The sequence below is a fragment of the Nicotiana attenuata genome, unplaced genomic scaffold (assembly GCF_001879085.1).
Source record: "Nicotiana attenuata strain UT unplaced genomic scaffold, NIATTr2, whole genome shotgun sequence".
Classification (NCBI taxonomy): Eukaryota; Viridiplantae; Streptophyta; class Magnoliopsida; order Solanales; family Solanaceae; genus Nicotiana; species Nicotiana attenuata.
The window spans coordinates 324,099-342,995 of NW_017670842.1; the positions used below are offsets into that span (position 1 = coordinate 324,099).

Below are 18,897 nucleotides of genomic sequence, written 5' to 3' on the forward strand. Positions count from 1 at the left end.
CTAGGCTCTTGGACTTGCAATCTTGGCTCTCTGAACTCAGGCTCCGCGGACCGCGCAGAATCGACCGCGGCCGCGGAGGTCTCTAATGCGGTCCGCACAAATATGATCGCGGACCGCGCAGCTTGAACCATGGCAATTTTCACCTCTCTGAACTTCTCTTCCGCGGACCGCACAAAATGGTAGTGCGGTCGCGAAGCCTTTAGTGCGGACCGTGCATAATGGAGTGCGTCGCACTTGCTTGAAGCCTTGTTTTCTGACTCTCTGAATCTCTCTAGTGCGGACCGCACAAAGAGTAGTGCGGCCGCACTAGGCCTGTTCTCCTGAGTTTTGCCTTGTTTTAGGTACTTGAGCAGGTTTCACTCCTTTTGAGCCGATCTTTGACATTTCCTCACTTTGTCGATCAAACCTGCAATCAAGCACAACTTATGAGCCTCTTGGGACTATTTTGTAACAATTTATAATCAAAGCGTAAGCAAGAAGGAGCATAAAACACGTCAAAATCCCTAGTTATCAACTCCCCCAAACTTAAGCTTTTGCTTGTCCTCAAGCAAACAAAATAAGAACCACCCCTTAAGGTAAAATCCAAGAATTTCCAGCTATCCTAAAGTAACCTCAACAAGCATCAATTGGGACTAACAATTGCCCTCAATACGAATGCATCATTAACAACATTTAACCTTTGAAAAACCATGGATCAATTGTGACACAAGAGCATCAAGAGTTGACTCAACACATCAACGAACTCTTTCAATTACTTTAGTCATTGTGGAACCCAAACTCACACATCCTCAACTCTCCCTAAGCAAACCTCACCTTTTTAGAGTATTGACACACAAATCGAGGTTAATGGGAATTCACTCATCTCTCTCAAGAAAAGGTCACAAGTCCGGCTCTAGGTACCATATGCTTGCCCCTTATGTAAGTATCCACTAATGTAAGCTTCATTCAACTCAAGATCATATAGGGCTTTTGTGGAGTCATTGTGAAGGCTTTTGGTTCAGGGTAGGAAATGTTTTGGTCTAAGTGGGTTCCATCTTCCCTTAAGCACTTCTTTTGATTCATTTGGCACAATTCACTTGAATCTTTGAGTCATTTCACCTCTTTCCAAGGGGTTAGAGAGACCCATTGTCACTCTTTCTTATGCATTTCAATTCTTTTCTCCTTTTTCAACTTTCCACACCTTTCTTTCTTTTACTTTTCTTGAATCCCTTTTTATTCTTTCTCACATTGAGCATTCTTTTTGTCTTTTTGCTTTTCTTTCTTTTTCATTGCCTTCCCTTTTCTTCATTTTTGTGCCTTATACCACTTTGTTGTCATCCTCGTCTCTCCCCCCAAACTTATACTTTTGCCATGTGCTCAAGGAAAGATCGGGTGCCAAGAGAGGGTATCTTTTAGAACGGGTATAGGCTTGTATCATGGTTCTTGAAAGAAAAAGGTCTAAGGCTCAAAAGGGTTAACTAGGGATCTTATCATTGGTAGGCTATGGAATTTGTTCAACTATCATTTGGATCAAGGAGAGCCTATAATCACTTCCCAAGTCAAATTTCACTTAAGATTTCGCCTCAACAAACATTCAGGGCAAGTTNTCTCCTATATCCTCAACCTCCTCCCCGGCAAGCATATTTCCAAGAGGGTCATTTGCATTTTAAGCCATTTTCGTACCTGTAGTAATCACACACACAAATTAGTAACAAAGAAGGAAAGAAGAACAACACACAAAACTAACTAAATAGATAGCCAAAACCGTTAGCTCCCCGGCAACGGCGCCAAAAAGTTGATCGCTACCAACTCCACACTACTACAAAGTAGGAAGAGAGGGTCGCAATAGCTTTTACCCGATATGAGAGTCGGGATCGAATTCCTCAGGGAGCTAGAAGGGGAGTTGATGTATCTATCTAGTCTAGAATCGTGTAATTATTCCAAATGTCACTTCCAACATTTTTGGGTTTTCTTTTATAAACTATTATTATAAAACTACTAATTAGAATTGAAACTAGATTACGCTAAGAGATAATTGCTAAGAGTTGTATCTAATGGATTAAGGGGCACTAGGGTAGTGACTTTCACCTAGGTGGCTAATTGACGGGTAATTGCTTCTAAAACTTGATTGACATGATTGGGAAAATATGTTATAACTGTTGCTCAATACTACCCACTCTACACCTCTCGGTAGAAAGAGTAGTTTTGCCCATTTGACTCTCTCGAGACCAATTGGGTATGCATATTTGCCCGAGCAACTAGGGTTCAAGTCGGGTAATTACTCTCTCGAGGTTTAACCCTTTAATTGGGGACTATCAAATCTCTTGAGTCCATCCCAATTCCTTGTTGAGTCAATTTTGGAGACACGCTCTCTTTCTCAAGAAGAGCCAAGTCAACTTAGCACAAACTAGTGTTTGCAACCACTAAATTCATAAATTAAACCATAAAATTGACCCAAATAACAAACACCCATAATCAATCTAACCTTAAATCACAACACTCATCAATTACCCACACTAGGGTTGAGCCACAACCCTAGCTAATGGGTTTAGCTACTCATGCTTGAACAAGAAAATAGAGAAATAGATGAAGAAGAAGACATATTAATTAAACACTAAAGTAAAATACAAGAATCTATCATTAAAACTAAGCTAAGATGCCAAAAATGGCTACAGATGATGTTCTCACGAGCGCAACAGCTAAAATAAGATAACTGATTATAGCCGGATACCCAAAAAATGGAAAAATATTCTATTTATACTAAGCTGAAAAAACTGGACAAAAATGCCCCTGCGGGGTCAGTGTGGGCCGCACAAAATGGACTGCGGCCGCACTAGGCTCTTGGACTTAAAATCTTGGCTCTCTGAACTCAGGCTCCACGGACCGCGCAGAATGGACCGCGACCGCGGAGGTTTCTAATGCGGTCCACACAAATATGACCGCGGACCGCGCAGCTTGAACCATGGCAATTTTCACCTCTCTGAACTTCTCTTCCGCGGACCGCACATAATGGTAGTGTGGCCGCGGAGCCTTCACCGCGGACCACACATAATGGAGTGCGGCCGCGTTGCTTGAAGCTATGATTTCTGACTCTCTGAATCTCTCTAGTGCGGACCGCACAAAGAGTAGTGCGGCCGCACTAGGCCTGTTCTCCTGAGTTTTGCCTTGTTTTAGGTACTTGAGCAGGTTTCACTCCATTTGAGCCGATCTTTGACATTTCGTCACTTTGTCGATCAAACCTGCAATCAAGTACAACTTATGAGCCTCTTGGGACTATTTTGTAACAATTTATAATCAAAGCGTAAGCAAGAAGGAGCATAAAACACGTCAAAATCCCTAGTTATTAGTCCTGAGTATAGATATCGGCCATCGCATGGTGCTTGGTGCGATATTGTTGATATTTGGAAGACATCATCCCGTAGATGGACGTCCTTTTCCTCTCCCTGCGCTCATGCTCAGCCTTCATGATGAGAGTCTGCCATAAAGGAAGAAGTTAAAAGAAAGGACAGGCAAGAAATACCGACAAAAACCCAAAGGGCAAGAGAGAAGGAAATTTTACCCGCAAAGCCATGTCGGCAACGCTCTGAGATAACTCCACATCGCCAATCGTCCTGACCACCTCATTTTCGGGGGCAGCACATAAAAGAGCCAAGGCTGAAGCCACCTGCTCATAGTTCGACAACAAGTTGTAAGTTCCGGGGATAACTATATGACGGTCGGAACCCTCCATCCTGACTCCACACAAGTGTGTCGTTCCATAAATTCGCGGACGTCCACCGGGTCTACGTCCGAACCTGAGTCCTCGCCCTCAACACATGGACCGTCTCCAACATTGGAGGACGCGCACCCTCCGCAGAGCGCACCAAGCCACCCCCGGGAGAGTCCCTTCCGTTTGGGAAGACCTACCCGCCAAGATAGCATCTGCCATGAAAGTAGGTACGGGTGCCGTCTGCGATGCACCCATGCGGCTTCTACTAGTGTCCACGACCGCCCCTTTTCCAAGATCCACTCTCCTCTTCTTCCGCAGTGATGACTCATCCCCATTGGAGAATTCATCCAAGGGGTGAAGGCTCGGGATGNTGACCCTCAATACGAATGCATCATTAACAACATTTAACCTTTGAAAAACCATGGATCAATTGTGACACAAGAGCATCAAGGGTTGACTCAACACATCAACGAACTCTTTCAATTACTTTAGTCATTGTGGAACCCAAACTCACACATCCTCAACTCTCCCTAAGCAAACCTCACCCTTTTAGAGTATTGACACACAAATCGAGGTTAATGGAAATTCACTCATCTCTCTCAAGAAAAGGTCACAAGTCCGGCTCTAGGTACCATATGCTTGCCCCTTATGTAAGTATTCACTAATGTAAGCGTCATTCAACTCAAGATCATATAGGGCTTTTGTGGAGTCATTGTGAAGGCTTTTGGTTCAGGGTAGGAAATGTTTTGGTCTAAGTGGGTTCCATCTTCCCTTAAGCACTTCTTTTGATTCATTTGGCACAATTCACTTGACTCTTTGAGTCATTTCACCTCTTTCCAAGGGGTTAGAGAGACCCATTGTCACTCTTTCTTATGCACTTCAATTCTTTTCTCCTTTTTTAACTTTCCACACCTTTCTTTCTTTTACTTTTCTTGAATCCCTTTTTATTCTTTCTCACATTGAGCATTCTTTTTGTCTTTTTGCTTTTTTTTCTTTTTCATTGTCTCTCCTTTTCTTCATTTTTGTGCCTTATACCACTTTGTTATCGTCCTCGTCTCTCCCCCCAAACTTATACTTTTGCCATGTGCTAAAGGAAAGATTTGGGTGCCAACAGAGGGTATCTTTCAGAACGGTTATAGGCTTGTATCATGGTTCTTGAAAGAAAAAGGTCTAAGGCTCAAAAGGGTTAACTAGGGATCTTATCATTGGTAGGCTATGGAATTGTTCGGTCTATCATTTGGATCAAGGAGAGCCTATAATCACGTCTCAAGTCAAAATTCACTTAGGATTTCGCCTCAACAAACATTCAGGGCAAGTTCTAGACCAATGGTCGGGACTTGGACTCGCAATTTAATTTCTCACCACACAAGCTAAGGGTTTGCTAAAGACATCGAGTCGGGGGCCCACAACGACCTTAGATACGATTTAAGCACACAATGGTCCGAAAAACCATTTGATGATTGTTGGTCAACACAAGATTCTCAAGGCCACAACTTTCACCATCCTAAACACAACAATTTATCTTTGACCATGGGATCAAAGGCAAATGTGCTAGGCCCAAGTGAAGCTTTGCTTGAGGTACCCTTAACTACATACTACCAAAAACGAAAAAAACGAAAACGGACTCAAACCCTTAAGAAGGTTGTCACGCCATCTATCATTAGGAAGAGCCACCCGGTTCACACAATACTCCACCTTTGGCATTAAGAAAACCAAAGGCTTATAAAACGTCCAAAACAAAACAAAAGGCTACGAGCCTATATAAGAAGCTAAAAACGAAATTTTTTTGCGAAAATAGAAAATAGAATAAATATGTACAATAGGGGCTTTGAATATACAACGGGTAATGAATATATACAATGATGTAACTTTATATACAGACCAAAGGAAAGATAAAAAGTTCAATAAAAGTAACGAAATGTAAAATTATATACAGACCAAATGAAAAGTAAGAAAGTATAAAATGAATCAGTATATATACAGTCATCCAACAAAAATATAGGGCGCACCCCCTCAAATAAAAGTTGGCATTGTCCCCAATGCCAACTAAGCGAAATAAGCACCAAAAATAAGAAAGAAAGGATATGAAGACTCCTTAAGCCTCGTCTGTCTGCATAGGATCATAAGTGGTCCCTGGGTCCTCTGTGTGCTCGGGAACCTCAGACTGGTTCCCGGTATCCTACTGCTCAGCTGATGGGACCTGGACCTGGACGGGCTGTGGATCTGGTACATCCTGTGGCTGACTGGAGGAAGCCTCCGGTGGGTCCGCCAACTGGATGATGGCATCATCTGCTCTCGGGATCTTCCTCCTCTTCTTTGGAGGCCTCTGTGCCTGCTCTGGCTGTGTATCTGTTGCTGGCACTACTGCTGGAGCTGGGACCTCAAACAACAAGTCTAAAGGCAACTGGTCTGCCTTCAGTCTATCTACATCCACCCTCATCTCCTTCACGGACTCCCTGGAGGCCCGTGTCTTGCGCAGCTTCTTGTGCTCCTTGGCAAGCTCCTTTAGAGCCTTGCCATGTAAATACACTGCCTTTGCCAAATCAGCCTGGGTACTGAGAATCTTCTCTTGGTTTTCTAGTATCTTCTTCAATGCTTCCTCAATGGACTGTGGGACCTGTTCTGGCTGAGGAGCTGACTGAGCTACAATGGTAGAGGTCAAGGTAGACAACTTGGACGAAGCAGTATACATCCAAGTTGTTCACGCTCTGAAGCATCTGGCTCAGCCGGTGGGCAGTGATAGGATGGGCCCGGGAAGATGGAATCTCCGTGCCTGCTGAGGTAGAAGGACCTGGAGGAATGTCAGCTGAAGTGGAAGGTCCGGGAGGCATACCTGCAGTAGTTGAGGCAGGCTCAGAGGGGGCCTCTACCACAACTGGCTCTTTAGACTGGCCAGTTGGGCAGAAGCAGGGGCTTTGTAGTTTTTGTCCTTGGGGTTGTCTGGCCCCTTCAAACTATACCATGAGAATAGAGCCGTAGCCTTGACCTTGATATCAAACGGCCTCTTCTCTACCTTCAAATCTCTGAAGTACATGGTCAGGGTGTTGGGGAAAGGGTAGTTCCTGTCGGTCTCGGAGCCAACAAGAGAAATGATGCAGGACATCACATTCCCCACATTGATGGGGTACCCTGCCATGATGGAAGCAACTAGGATAGCCCGTTGGAGAGGTAGAGTCTGATCATGGGAAGTGGGGTCTAATCGGCTGCATACAAACGTCTCCCAACCCCTCGCCTCAAAGTTGAGGGTCCTCCGAAGTATCTTGACCCCAGCGGTCAACCAGTCAGGAACTGTCCCCGGGATTGCCAGGAACTGAGCTAACCATGGGCTGACCTCCTCGCTTATCTCCAGCTTTGCCATGTAGAGGGACTCATCAACATCAGTGAACCCCAAATAATCATTCAGAGACTTCCCGTCGAATAGCACCTTTTTGTTTCGAACCTTGGTCACTTTGGAACCCTTGACGATGTGGGCCACATTACAATAAAATTCTTTGACCAAGTGTTCATTTGCCTCCACGCAGTCATCTAGAAAGTGCTCCCACCCCACTCTCGTTTTGAACTCTCTCTGCACTAAAAATAAGCAAGAGAGGGTCGCAATAGCTTTTACCCGATTTTGGGTCGGGATCGAATCAACAGAGAGCTAGGACTGGAGTTGAGTATCTATTTTGCTTAGAATCGCGTGTGTGTTATTAATTGGTATTCTCATAATTTTTGGGTTTTCTTTATATTCTACTATAATTAAACTACTAATTGAAAATGCGACTAGATTAAGCTAAGAGTAAATTGCTACAAGTTGTATTTAATGGTTTAAAAGGCACTAGGGTAGAGACTTTCACCGAGGTGGCTAATTGATGGGTAAATTGCATCTAAGGCACGATTGACATGATTGGGGAAATATGTTATAACCGTTGCTCAATACTACCCACTCTACACCTCTCCGTAGAAAGAGTGGTTTTGCCCATTTGACTCTCTCGAGACCAATTGGGTATGCATATTTGCCCGAGCAACTAGGGTTCAAGTCGGTTAATTACTCTATCGAGGTTTAACCCTTTAATTGGGACTATCAATTCTCTTGAGTCCATCCTAATTCCTTGTTGAGTCAATTTTCGAGACTTAGGCTCTCTTTCTCAAGAAGAGCCAAGTCAACTAAGCACAAACCAGTGTTTGCAACCACTAATTCATAAATTAAACCATAAAATTGACCCAAATAACAAACACCCATAATCAATCTAACCTTACATCACAACACCCATCAATTACCCACACTAGGGTTGAGCCACAACCCTAGCTAATGGGTTTAGCTACTCATGCTTGAACAAGAAAATAGACAAATAGATGAAGAAGAAGACATATTAATTAAACACTAATGTAAAATACAAGAATCTATCGTTAAAACTAAGCTAAGATGCCAAAAATGGCTACAGATGATGTTCTCACGAGCGCAGCTACTAAAATAAAATAACTGATACCCTAAAAATGGAAAAAGGTTCTATTTATACTAAGCTAGAAAAACTAGACAAAAATGCCCCTGCGGGGTCAGTGGGGGGCCGCACAAAATGGACTGCGGCCGCACTAGGCTCTTGGACTTGCAATCTTGGATCTCTAAACTCAGGCTCCGCGGACTACACAGAATGGACCGCGGCCGCGAAGGTCTTTAATGCGGTCCGCACAAATATGACCGCGGACCGAGCAGCTTGAACCATGGCAATTTTCACCTCTCTGAACTTCTCTTTCGCGGACCGCACAAAATGGTAGTGCGGCCGCGGAGCCTTCACCGCGGACGGCACATAATGGAGTGCGGCCGCGTTGCTTGAAGCCTTAATTTTTGACTCTCTGAATCTCTCTAGTGCGGACCGCACAAAGAGTAGTGCGGCCGCACTAGGCCTGTTCTCCTGCGTTTTGCCTTGTCTTAGGTACTTGAGCAGGTTTCACTCCTTTTGAGCCGATGTTTGACATTTCGTCACTTTGTCGATCAAACCTGCAATCAAGCACAACTTATGAGCCTTTTGGGACTATTTTGTATGAATTTATAATCAAATCATAAGCAAGAAGGAGCATGAAACGCGTCAAAATCCCTAGTTGTCATTCACCGTACACCGTTTTGACTCCTTCCGGCGTTGGAAATTTCAAGATTTGATAAAGCGTTGAAGGTACCGCCCTAATATTATGGATCCAAGGTCTTCCGAGCAGCGCGTTGTATCTCATATCACCTTCGATTACATGGAACTTTGTTTCCTGGATAGTTCCAGCCACGTTAACTGGTAACATTATTTCACCTTTGGTGGTTTCACTTCCCATGTTGAAACCATTGAGAACTCGAGCTGCTGGCACGATTTGATCCTGAAGGCCGAGCTGCTCCATGACCCTCGATCGAATAATATTTTCCGAGCTACCTGGATCAACCAACACACGTTTAACTTGAATTTTATTTATAAGGATAGATATTACCAATGCGTCATTGTGAGGCTGTTCGATCCCTTCTGCATCCTCATCGTTAAAAGATAAGGTATCTTCTGCTAAGTAGTCCCAGGTACGCTTCTCCCTTGTGATAGTGACTTTGGTGTGTTTAAATGTCGGATCCTGAGGGATATCTATCCCACCGACGATCATATGAATCACATGTTGCGGTTCCTCATATTCGTTTTTCCTGTTTGCATCCCTGTCTCTAAAGTGATTTTTTTCCCGGTCACTTAAGAACTCTCGAAGATGACCTTTGTTGAATAAACGAGCTACCTCCTCCCTTAATTGTCTGCAGTCCTCGGTTCTGTGATAATGGGTTCCATGGTAGTTGCACATTTGATTTGGATTCCTTTGAGCTGGATCGGTCTGCAGGGGTCTAGGCCACCTAGTATCCTTGATTCGTCCAATGGCTGACACAATACCTGAAGCATCGACACTAAAGTTGTATTCCGATAATCGTGGTTCTTCCTTAGGCTCGACATGTTTATCGAAGCCACTCTTACTTATGAGCCCTCGAGAATTTTGACCTCGATCATTCCTTTGATCATTTCGAACAGAATTATGTCCCGGTCCGTTGTTTCTACGATCTGCGCTATATGGTTGGTACCGATCTCTGTTCGATCAAGGCTTTTTGTCAATGTCTCTCTGAATCCTGCCTTCGGATCTATCTGGTTAAACGAAACCGGATAGAGCTCCCAACTGATCATCCTCGACTCTGATCTTTGATTAGTATCGATTATGCACATCGGCATAGGTCACCGTTGGATATTCAATCAAATTCTGCTTTAGTTGACGTAATCTACCGAACTTCGCTCGTTCAAACCCTGAGCAAAGGCTTGGACAGACCAATCATCGGTAACTGGGGGTAGGTCCATGCGCTCCATCTGAAATCGAGATACGAATGCCCTTAGCATTTCATTGTCCTTTTGTCTCACTTTGAAGAGGTCCGACTTTCTAGTCGCTACCTTTATTGCTCCAGCGTGTGCCTTTACGAACGAATCGGCAAGCATGGCGAAAGAATCGATGGAATTGGGGTGGCAAATTATGGTACCATATCATTCCCCCCTTCGATAAAGTTTCTCCAAATTTTTTCAACATAACAGATTCAATTTCATCGTCTTCTAAGTCATTTCCTTTTATTGCGCATGTTTAAGAAGTGGTATGCTCGTTAGGATCAGTGGTTCCATTGTACATGGAAATTTCTGGCATGCGGAATTTCTTCGGAATGGGCTTCGGAGCCGCACTTGGTAGGAAAGGCTTCTGTATGAACTTTTTCGAATCCAAACCGTTTAGAATCATGGGTGCCCCCGGTATTTGATCAACCCAGGAGTTGTACGTTTCTACCTTTTTATCATTAGCCTTGATCTCTTTTCTCCCGATTCAATCTGTTTAGTGAGCTCCTCGAGCATCTTCATGATGGCGGGATCAGTTCCCGATCTATTATCGTTCAATTTCGCCTATACGGGTTCGACCCTATGAACAACTTCCTGTGATATATCGAGTTCGATTCTGCTTGGGGCTCGATTCTAACTTTGGAGTTGCGCTATCGCGGCCTGCTGAGTTTGTAGCATGTCAAATATCATTCGAAGGCTAATTCCGCCTTCTTCACCATTTTGTGCGTTCTGATCGGCTGCCCGGGCATCTCTGCGGACGCTATTTTGAGGGTCGGCGCCTAAATCTCCACAAATGGCGACACGAGAACTGACATCAACCGGATCTACGGCCTATGGTGCGTCAGAATTGATTGGAGGTACTCCTTCCCGGGGCAGCTGCATGTTCGTTTTCACCTTGAAGACCAAGGTCGGTATCAGTGTGAGTGGGTACTGCCTGAGAGTTTGACATATCGATTCCTGAAATCAAAAATACTCACGAGAACTAGCGTAAAACCCGTGTGTGTTTTGAAGGTTAAAATATTAAGCAATCACTATTATCCTTAGCCTCACGGTGGGCGCCAAACTGTTTACCCTAAAAATTGAGTAACAATTAAACATATAATGTGGTCTTAAGGATATGTGATTTCACCTAATACCAATTGATAAACGTAAAGATAAATGATGCAAATTGACAATAATACAAAGCAAACAAGTGTTTAGTCAATGCCCTCGAGCTAATGAACCCTTGAGCTTGGTAGAGTAAGAACAGTTAAAGAGCAGCAAGTTGAAGAGCAAAAGAAAGAAGTATTATATTGCTTTGATATTCGTGAAGGTTAGGTGCTTTACAAATGATGGGGGCTCCCCTTTATACTAGAAGAATCCTAGTTTTGGTACAATTCTAATTACAGAAGTAAATCCCATGATTGGTACAAATAACCGTCCTTGATTTGACATGTTCCGGGATTTTCGCCGTGATCTCCGACCGGTTACGGATATCTCGCCTTTCCGTTATTGCACTTCACTCGGAGTCGGTCATACTTAGTCTCGATTGCTGCTGGCCTCGGTCTCGACAGACATCTCGATTCTTGAAGTCGACACCTCGTCTTCGTGCTATAGCCCGATTCATTACGAGGTTGACCCTCGACGCGATCTCGTCGTCTCGATTAAATAGAAAAATCGGGCAAGCCCAATTTTAACCGTATACAAACTAACCATAATTTTAGCTACGTTTGGGGTTGCTATTCATTCATCTCCCATCATTGGGCAGATATATAATTCAGGGATACAGAAATTAAAAGAAGCATTTTCTTTCTTGCTATATGAGTTCTGAATTCCCATATTGGATTCATTGCACCAAATCTTTGCGTTTGATTGCGATTCTTCAGTCAATGATCATCTCTCAATCAGTTTGACCCTGGCATTTACGCATCATGGATTTATTGCACAACAACATATTTAACATTTGACACCCTTATTTTTATATTGACTCCCCTTAATTAGATTCTGAACCATTAATTGTGTGAATTCCAGCTAAGCTTATTTGAGTCTGTAAGGCAGAACTTCAATCAGTTAATTCAATTTTGCACAGCGTATATGTGTTTCTTATGCTCGTTTCAAAGATTAGGATATGACATATCTGCATCTTACTTTTGTTCCTTTATACATGCTAACTTCACTTATATTTGACAAGACGGGTTTGTCCCTATCTACAACATCAGCATCGTGGGTTTGAATCACCAAAAGGAGCAATAGCTCCAACAAAGGGATCAAATGGGAATCAAAGGGGAGGAAAATAAAAAATAAAAAATAAAAAACTTATAATTCTCCAATCTTAATTGCTGTCTACTCTCTCTCTATATATTAATACACACACATTTTCGACCCAGTGCCCCCATGTTTTTATGTATATCCACGAGGGAAGTGTAGTCTTTATACCAAATCTAAGGCATAAAGCTAACCAACTATTGGTAATCTCCTGGCCAGAGTCTAAAGAGTAGTCACAAACAATCTCAATGGCAGACAATCAGCACACTGCACATGCAATTCCTTCTAACAACAGAGACACAGTCAAACAACGTAACTTTTGCAAGGAGGAAAAATAAGTAGAACCTCACAAGAAATGTCCCACAGCTTTCATAATTGAGAGACATGTTTGAAAGAAAAGCTTAAAATCTTAAATGCACTGCCTAGTTGAACATCCACAAGCATAATTAATTCCCTTCAAAATACAGCCTCAAATTCAACTATAATCTCTTAAAAAAATCTCGTAACACACATTAAAAATACCGTGTCAAAACAGTGGCAGATGTAGCTAGCGTTTGGCCATAGATCCTAAATTTATTTTGAAAAATCTGATTTGGGTGATATTTTGTTTGAAGATGAAAATGTGTTTGGACATACGTTTTCAAAACATATTTTCCAACTTTATTTTAGAAAAACATGTATATAATTCCAAAAGTTTTGGGATTTTAGCTGATTTTGGGAATTTGAGATTTGAGATTTGGGATTTTGCCAAAATATGGGCAAAATTTATGGCCAAACATGAGTTTTGAAAATAAATCTCAAATTTATTTTGGCAAAACTCATGACAGCATGGGTTGGCACAACCATTATCAGTTATCAAGATTTTAAAATGTGAGTTTATATTCTGTGCATTTACAACGAAAAGATTTACACAGTTGCAGTATCATGATAAGTTAGATCTATAATAACAAGTAACTTCACATTAGGCTTGATATGATAACCTGAAAAATAATTAAAATTACACTGGTCGTGTAAAAATTTTACTCGGTCAGCCTACATACCTTAACCTCAAAAAATATATGTTTATGGTAAAACTGCACCTTTTGTCATGGTGGGGTGCTGGGTATAGTGATACCTTTTTTGAATTGATTTTAAAAAGTCTGAATCCATTAGCTAGAAGCATCATGTGCAAGTTGATAAGTAGAGCCGTTAATATGGGCTTGGCCCGTTGGGTCAGTCCAGCCCAGCACATGACTTAGTAAGGTTGGGTTAGAATTTTTGGAGCCCAATTAAAAATGAGATTTTTAAGCCCAAGCCGAGTAAGCCCGTGGCCCGTGAGGCTTGACTGAGGCTAGGCTGGGCCGGCCCGTGAGCCTAATAAAAAATTTATGATATAGAAAATATACTGCCTCTAGCGATGGAAAGTCATAATTGGAGTTTTACTTAGAGGAACCAAAGCTTGATCTTTAGAAGTTTCAAGAGATGGATGTTGTCATGCACTGGAAGGACCATTCTAGAAAATATTCCGATCTTTCAGTGATGATTATCAATGTATCATCGGAATCAACATTTAGCATTGGTGGACGTGTTCTAACAAAGTACAGAACTTTCATCCATCATGAAAATGTCCAAACACTTGTTACTACTCGAAATTGGCTGCACGACTTTTCCCAAACTCAAACAGGTAATATTTTTTTATGTGATTTGAATATTATTAGTTTTTAAAATTTAATGATTCTGAATATTTAACTAATTAATATTGTATATGAATTGAAGATGTACATGAAAGTAAAGATATTAGGACAACCTTGCCACAAGCGGATTCAAATATGTTTGATGAAGATGATGGGTTGGATATCCCATAAGCGGTATAGGCATTCTCTTGAATAGTTTGTTTTGACTTTTGACTTTTAGTGAATGAAATATAATCTTGTCTTTTACTTTTTTAGTGTTTATTGTGATATATTAGAACAATATAAAAAATTATTAAGTTTTGCAAATATTTTTCAATAAGATATTTTTTTAACTTTTAAATATTTATCTTTTTTTAAGTTAGAACTTAAAGAAATAATATAAAATTATATTTTTAAAAATGATGGGCCGACCCATGGGGGCCCGCGGCCCACATAAGGCTAGAGTGGACTGACCATTATAAGACCCATCAAAATGATGAGCTAACCCAGCCCAACTCAGCCCATCAATTGCTAAAGCCCACGCAAACTGAACTGGGCTAACCCGGCCCGGTCCATAGTGACAGCTATATTGATAAGGCTGTAATTTTTCGCAATAGCTAGATAAACTAACCACTTAAGATGCTGAATTAAGGTAATCCCACTTGAGAAAAAAGATGTAGTTTTACTAATATGTTCTTCATAATTTCAGATATTCAAAAACATAAGATTTCTTGCTCTACTTCTGCAACTCTTTTAGTGTTCAGAAAACAAATTGCTAATACTATTCCGTAGTATCCCCACTCCTTGATCCCTTCTCTGCATCAGCTTCATCGCTCTTCGTAAGCCTTCAGTTCGTCCTATCTCGTGTAATCTGATTATCTGTTACTTCCTCTACAGTATCTTTCTGATCATTTTCTCCATCTTCTGATACTGAGCTTATATCCATATCCTTTTCTGGACTTTCGAGTTGTACGCACTCAGCCACTGAATCATGCAAACTGGAACTGTTATTTTCTGAATCAAGACTCCTGTTTGATGGAGTCAAGTCACCTCTCCTTACCACATTGAAGACAATTCCATTGTTAGTCCTCTCAGTCTGTAACAGATCACCTTCAGCTACAATAATTCTGATGTCTCTTTGATCAAATTCTGTATCTGATCTTCTATCTGGGGTTGTTACCCTTGGACTTGGGGATAGAGGCTCCCTGCCTCCCAACATATGAGGAACAACAATGTTGAGGTCAATACTCAATCCTCTGTTCGATCGTGAACCACTTTCCAAGTTCTGGACATAGTCGATAAACTTATCAGCCGATGTTGTCCTCATCAAAGGACCACCGGATCTTGTCCAAGAAGTGTGATCCGTACTTTCAGACTCACTGTCACTACCATGATCATGTGCATTCCGGTGGGAACGCCAATTTCGTCCACCATGAGCCAAAGAACCGCTGCCTCCCTGATGATGAGGGGAAGCAACCTCTGCATGAAAGTCTTCGAGGGAGCCTGTTGAATTCTCTCGTGCGATGCAATTCCAAGAAGGAATTCGTCGAGAAGCATTAAGCCTGACAGTACTGCTTGACAAGCCATGTGAAGAAGCAGCTGCTCTCTCGGCACTCCTTTTTAGTCTGCGCATGTGGTTGAGTATAGCAACACACTCATCAAGAACAAGCTCAATTCCACAATTTGCCTTAATAGCGGATAATTTCTCCCAAGTGCACCTCCTCCCTTGGTTTGCTGCTTTTTGAACCTCCAAAGTAGAGGGGTTTTGTATGAGTTTCGAGTACTGTATCATACACAACATTTGGAGGAAGGTTAGTTATGAAGCCAAACTCCAGATCTTACAATGAAAATAATCTTCAACCAACAAACTAAACATTCTTATTAACTCGAAACGTGTTTGTACGCTTGTGACTGGACCAACTATGGTCTATGGGAGATCTTCCCATTTTGTCAAACAGCAGGAAAATTACAAATTTCTCAAAGATACAGGTCCAACTGCTAAAGTTGCTGCCATGTGACCAGGAGGTCACGGGTTCAAGCCGTGGAAACAGCCTCTTGTACAAATGCAGGGTAAGGCTGCCTACAATAGACCCTTACGGTCCGGCCCTTCCCCGGACCCTGCGCATAGCGGGAGCTTAGTGCACCGGCCTGCCCTTTATACAGGTCCTACTGCTGATCTTTCTGTAAGTACAATCTATGTTACTCGTACTCTTCAAAAATGTTGTTGGGTGCGTGTCGGATCCTCCAAATTTAGTGCATTTTTGGAGGATCCGACACGGGTGCGGCAACACTTTTGGAGTGTCCGAGCAACATAGAGTAGAATAGGCTCCATTTTAAGCCTTAAAACAGCCATTAATTCTAACTAGGAAAAGAATCAACACTAGTCATGGACATACCTGAGCAAGAGTGGCAGGCATTACAACGGTGACGTGACCCTCCCAATCTTGAGCAAATAGCTTGGCTAATCCCCCCAAGGGAAAACCAAGTTCCAATACCTGATTACATCTGTGCTTCACCTCCATCTCAGTAAGATGAGCAAGCTGCATAGCCAAATACTTATCGTTACATTTGTCCACTTAAATTTGAAAAAAATCACACAACTCACATCAGCTAGCAAAAGTAACTAGGGACATAGCAAAGATGATTAACCAGTAACCACTCTTAGTTACAACCATCAAGGAAGAGACAGAAAGAAAGTATCAGCATAAGTTAGCCAAAGAGATATAGCTGAACATAATTTCGTAATTTCAGGATTACAGGAAGCATCAAAACAATACAATTGTACCTTGGCAGCAAAGTTGCCTCCACAAGCTCTTACAAACTCTTTGATCCTCAGTAAGGGAGCGATATGTGGATTCGCCTGACTGACAATGAAGTGATTTACATTGAAGAGCTCTTTTAGCTGCATCATTGGCAAATCAATCTCCAAGCTACCATCCCTCCACCGACGAGCAGCTGCACCAGAAGCCTCATCAGGGTCCAAATGAAATGGCGGGTGATACGGAACAAGATTTCCACTTCTATCCTTTGCCATAAGTTCTTGAGCTTCAAACAGACCAGGAAACGCGCAAGAAGCAGTCACAGCACTCCATATAACAACATGAGGTGAAGTCAAGTAATTCAAACATCTAGGAGGCTCATGTTTTCTAGGGGAGCAAACCGTAATCCCTAAAACTCGACCAGTCATGTCGTATGCTTCTTGGAACGTAAGATTATTCGTGAGATGGCGTAACATCACCTGCAACTGCCTTATCTCATGTACAGCACCTTGTCTCATGACCCTCCTGAAAACTGTAAAAATTCCACCCATCTGTTCAAATGGTTGCAATGAGTGCCATGAATCCTCAAAAAAACTCTGTAGCTCAGGCCAAGACCGAGTCGCAACGACAGAACACATAATTGAACCAACACTTGAACCAGCAATTATCCTAGGCATAAGCTTGTGCTCTACCAATGTCTTCACCACACCTACATGAAAAGCTCCTAAAGAAGCACCCCCACTTAAAAGTAAAGCTGTCCTACCAAAGGCATGCCTAGTTTCATGCATAAAAGCAAGCTTCTCTTCCAATAAAAGCTCATCTGAATCAGAGTCACATACCATTTTCAACTGAGTTGAAACCTCATCTATATACTCTTTAATAAGTTTAGGCACATGAAGTCTACCCTTAAGAAGTTCTGGATTGCACATATTACCTAGATTTCTCACAAGATCAGCTCTCATAAAGAACATAATATCTCTTAAAGATCCTTCTTGACGACGATGTTGAAGTTCTTGAAGTTTATTTATAACTAGTTCTTCATCATAAAATTCAGCCTCATTCAATTTAGGTGCCTCTTTTTCTAGCATTTTAGCAGCATGAGCCCACTCCTCATAAGTTAAGGCAGATCTCATCATATTCCTCCAAAATTTCCTCCTATTAGCCATATCAGCTCTGATTTTAACATTCGTATATCGCCTCAACAAGAAGGCAAGAAGTGTTACTAATGCCAATATACCTTGTGGGTTACGAGGGTGCAACCATTTAATCAAAGGTGTCAAGTAGTATGAAAAATAGTTTCTAATCTTGTTCAAGTAATATATCAAGAAATGAAAAATTTTATGCCTTAACCTTGAGATTGATTTGCAGAACAAGACTCTAAAGGCTATTGTTCGACCCACAATTGAAGAAGGTCCAATTGAAAAGAAGTCAATACTAGCCTCATTACTTATGTCCATATTGTATGAAATATTATCAAGAACCAATACACAAATTGAAAACAACTAATATGAAGAAAATTATTCACAAAATTCAGTGGAAGTAAGATGGAATCAAGAATTAACTAGAGAAAGTATGAACAAGTAGAGTTCAAACAGTGACTAAATCAAACTGAATATCTCAATATAAGTCAAAGAAAAAACAAGAATTTCACTTCAAGATTCAATTTTTATCATACCAACCAAATCAATGTCCAAAAGTTCCTAGGAAACAACATGAAAAAATAAAAATAAAATCAAAGTACCCCTAACCAAACATTTCAGACACTTTCCATATAGAGTTTAACTTGAACACTAACAAAGAGAAAAAAAAAACAAGCACCGACTAAATTCTAAGAATCAAGAAGGTGAAAACAATAAATGAATGGCATGTTGTATGGGTTTAATAAATAATTGGGATTCGAGAATAGTAGTAAGAAAGTCCATAACTTTGAGTCAGATAACAACGATATGTGTCAGCTATAGCAGTATGGATAGGCATTACTATTGGAACTTGAAATTAATATTTTTAGTCAGCAATTCCCAAAGTTTGTTACAGATTTAGAAAAAAGACAATGACAATGCACGACCCATTTGTTCTATTATCCTCTATGTCCTTTCTGCTTTTGGCCATGTCAATATGGTTTTTAGTGTGTGACCACAGAGTGGTCTAATGAGTCTTGTTGCATTCATCTGACGATCTTTGTCACTGGCTTCATCTTATTG

General features: G+C 41.6%; 1 protein-coding gene across 1 annotated transcript; it reads right to left on the bottom strand.

Moving 5' to 3' along the window:
* Positions 1–14,599: 14,599 nt before the first annotated feature.
* LOC109243821 (triacylglycerol lipase SDP1-like) lies at positions 14,600–18,662 on the bottom strand. Its single transcript, XM_019410818.1, has 3 exons — positions 16,723–18,662; positions 16,334–16,477; positions 14,600–15,720 (listed from the first exon to the last, which is right to left on the bottom strand). The coding sequence occupies exons 1-3, from the start codon at positions 18,151–18,153 to the stop codon at positions 14,785–14,787; spliced, it is 2,511 nt and encodes an 836-aa protein (XP_019266363.1). The 5' UTR covers positions 18,154–18,662; the 3' UTR covers positions 14,600–14,784.
* Between the last annotated feature and the right edge of the window lie 235 nt (positions 18,663–18,897).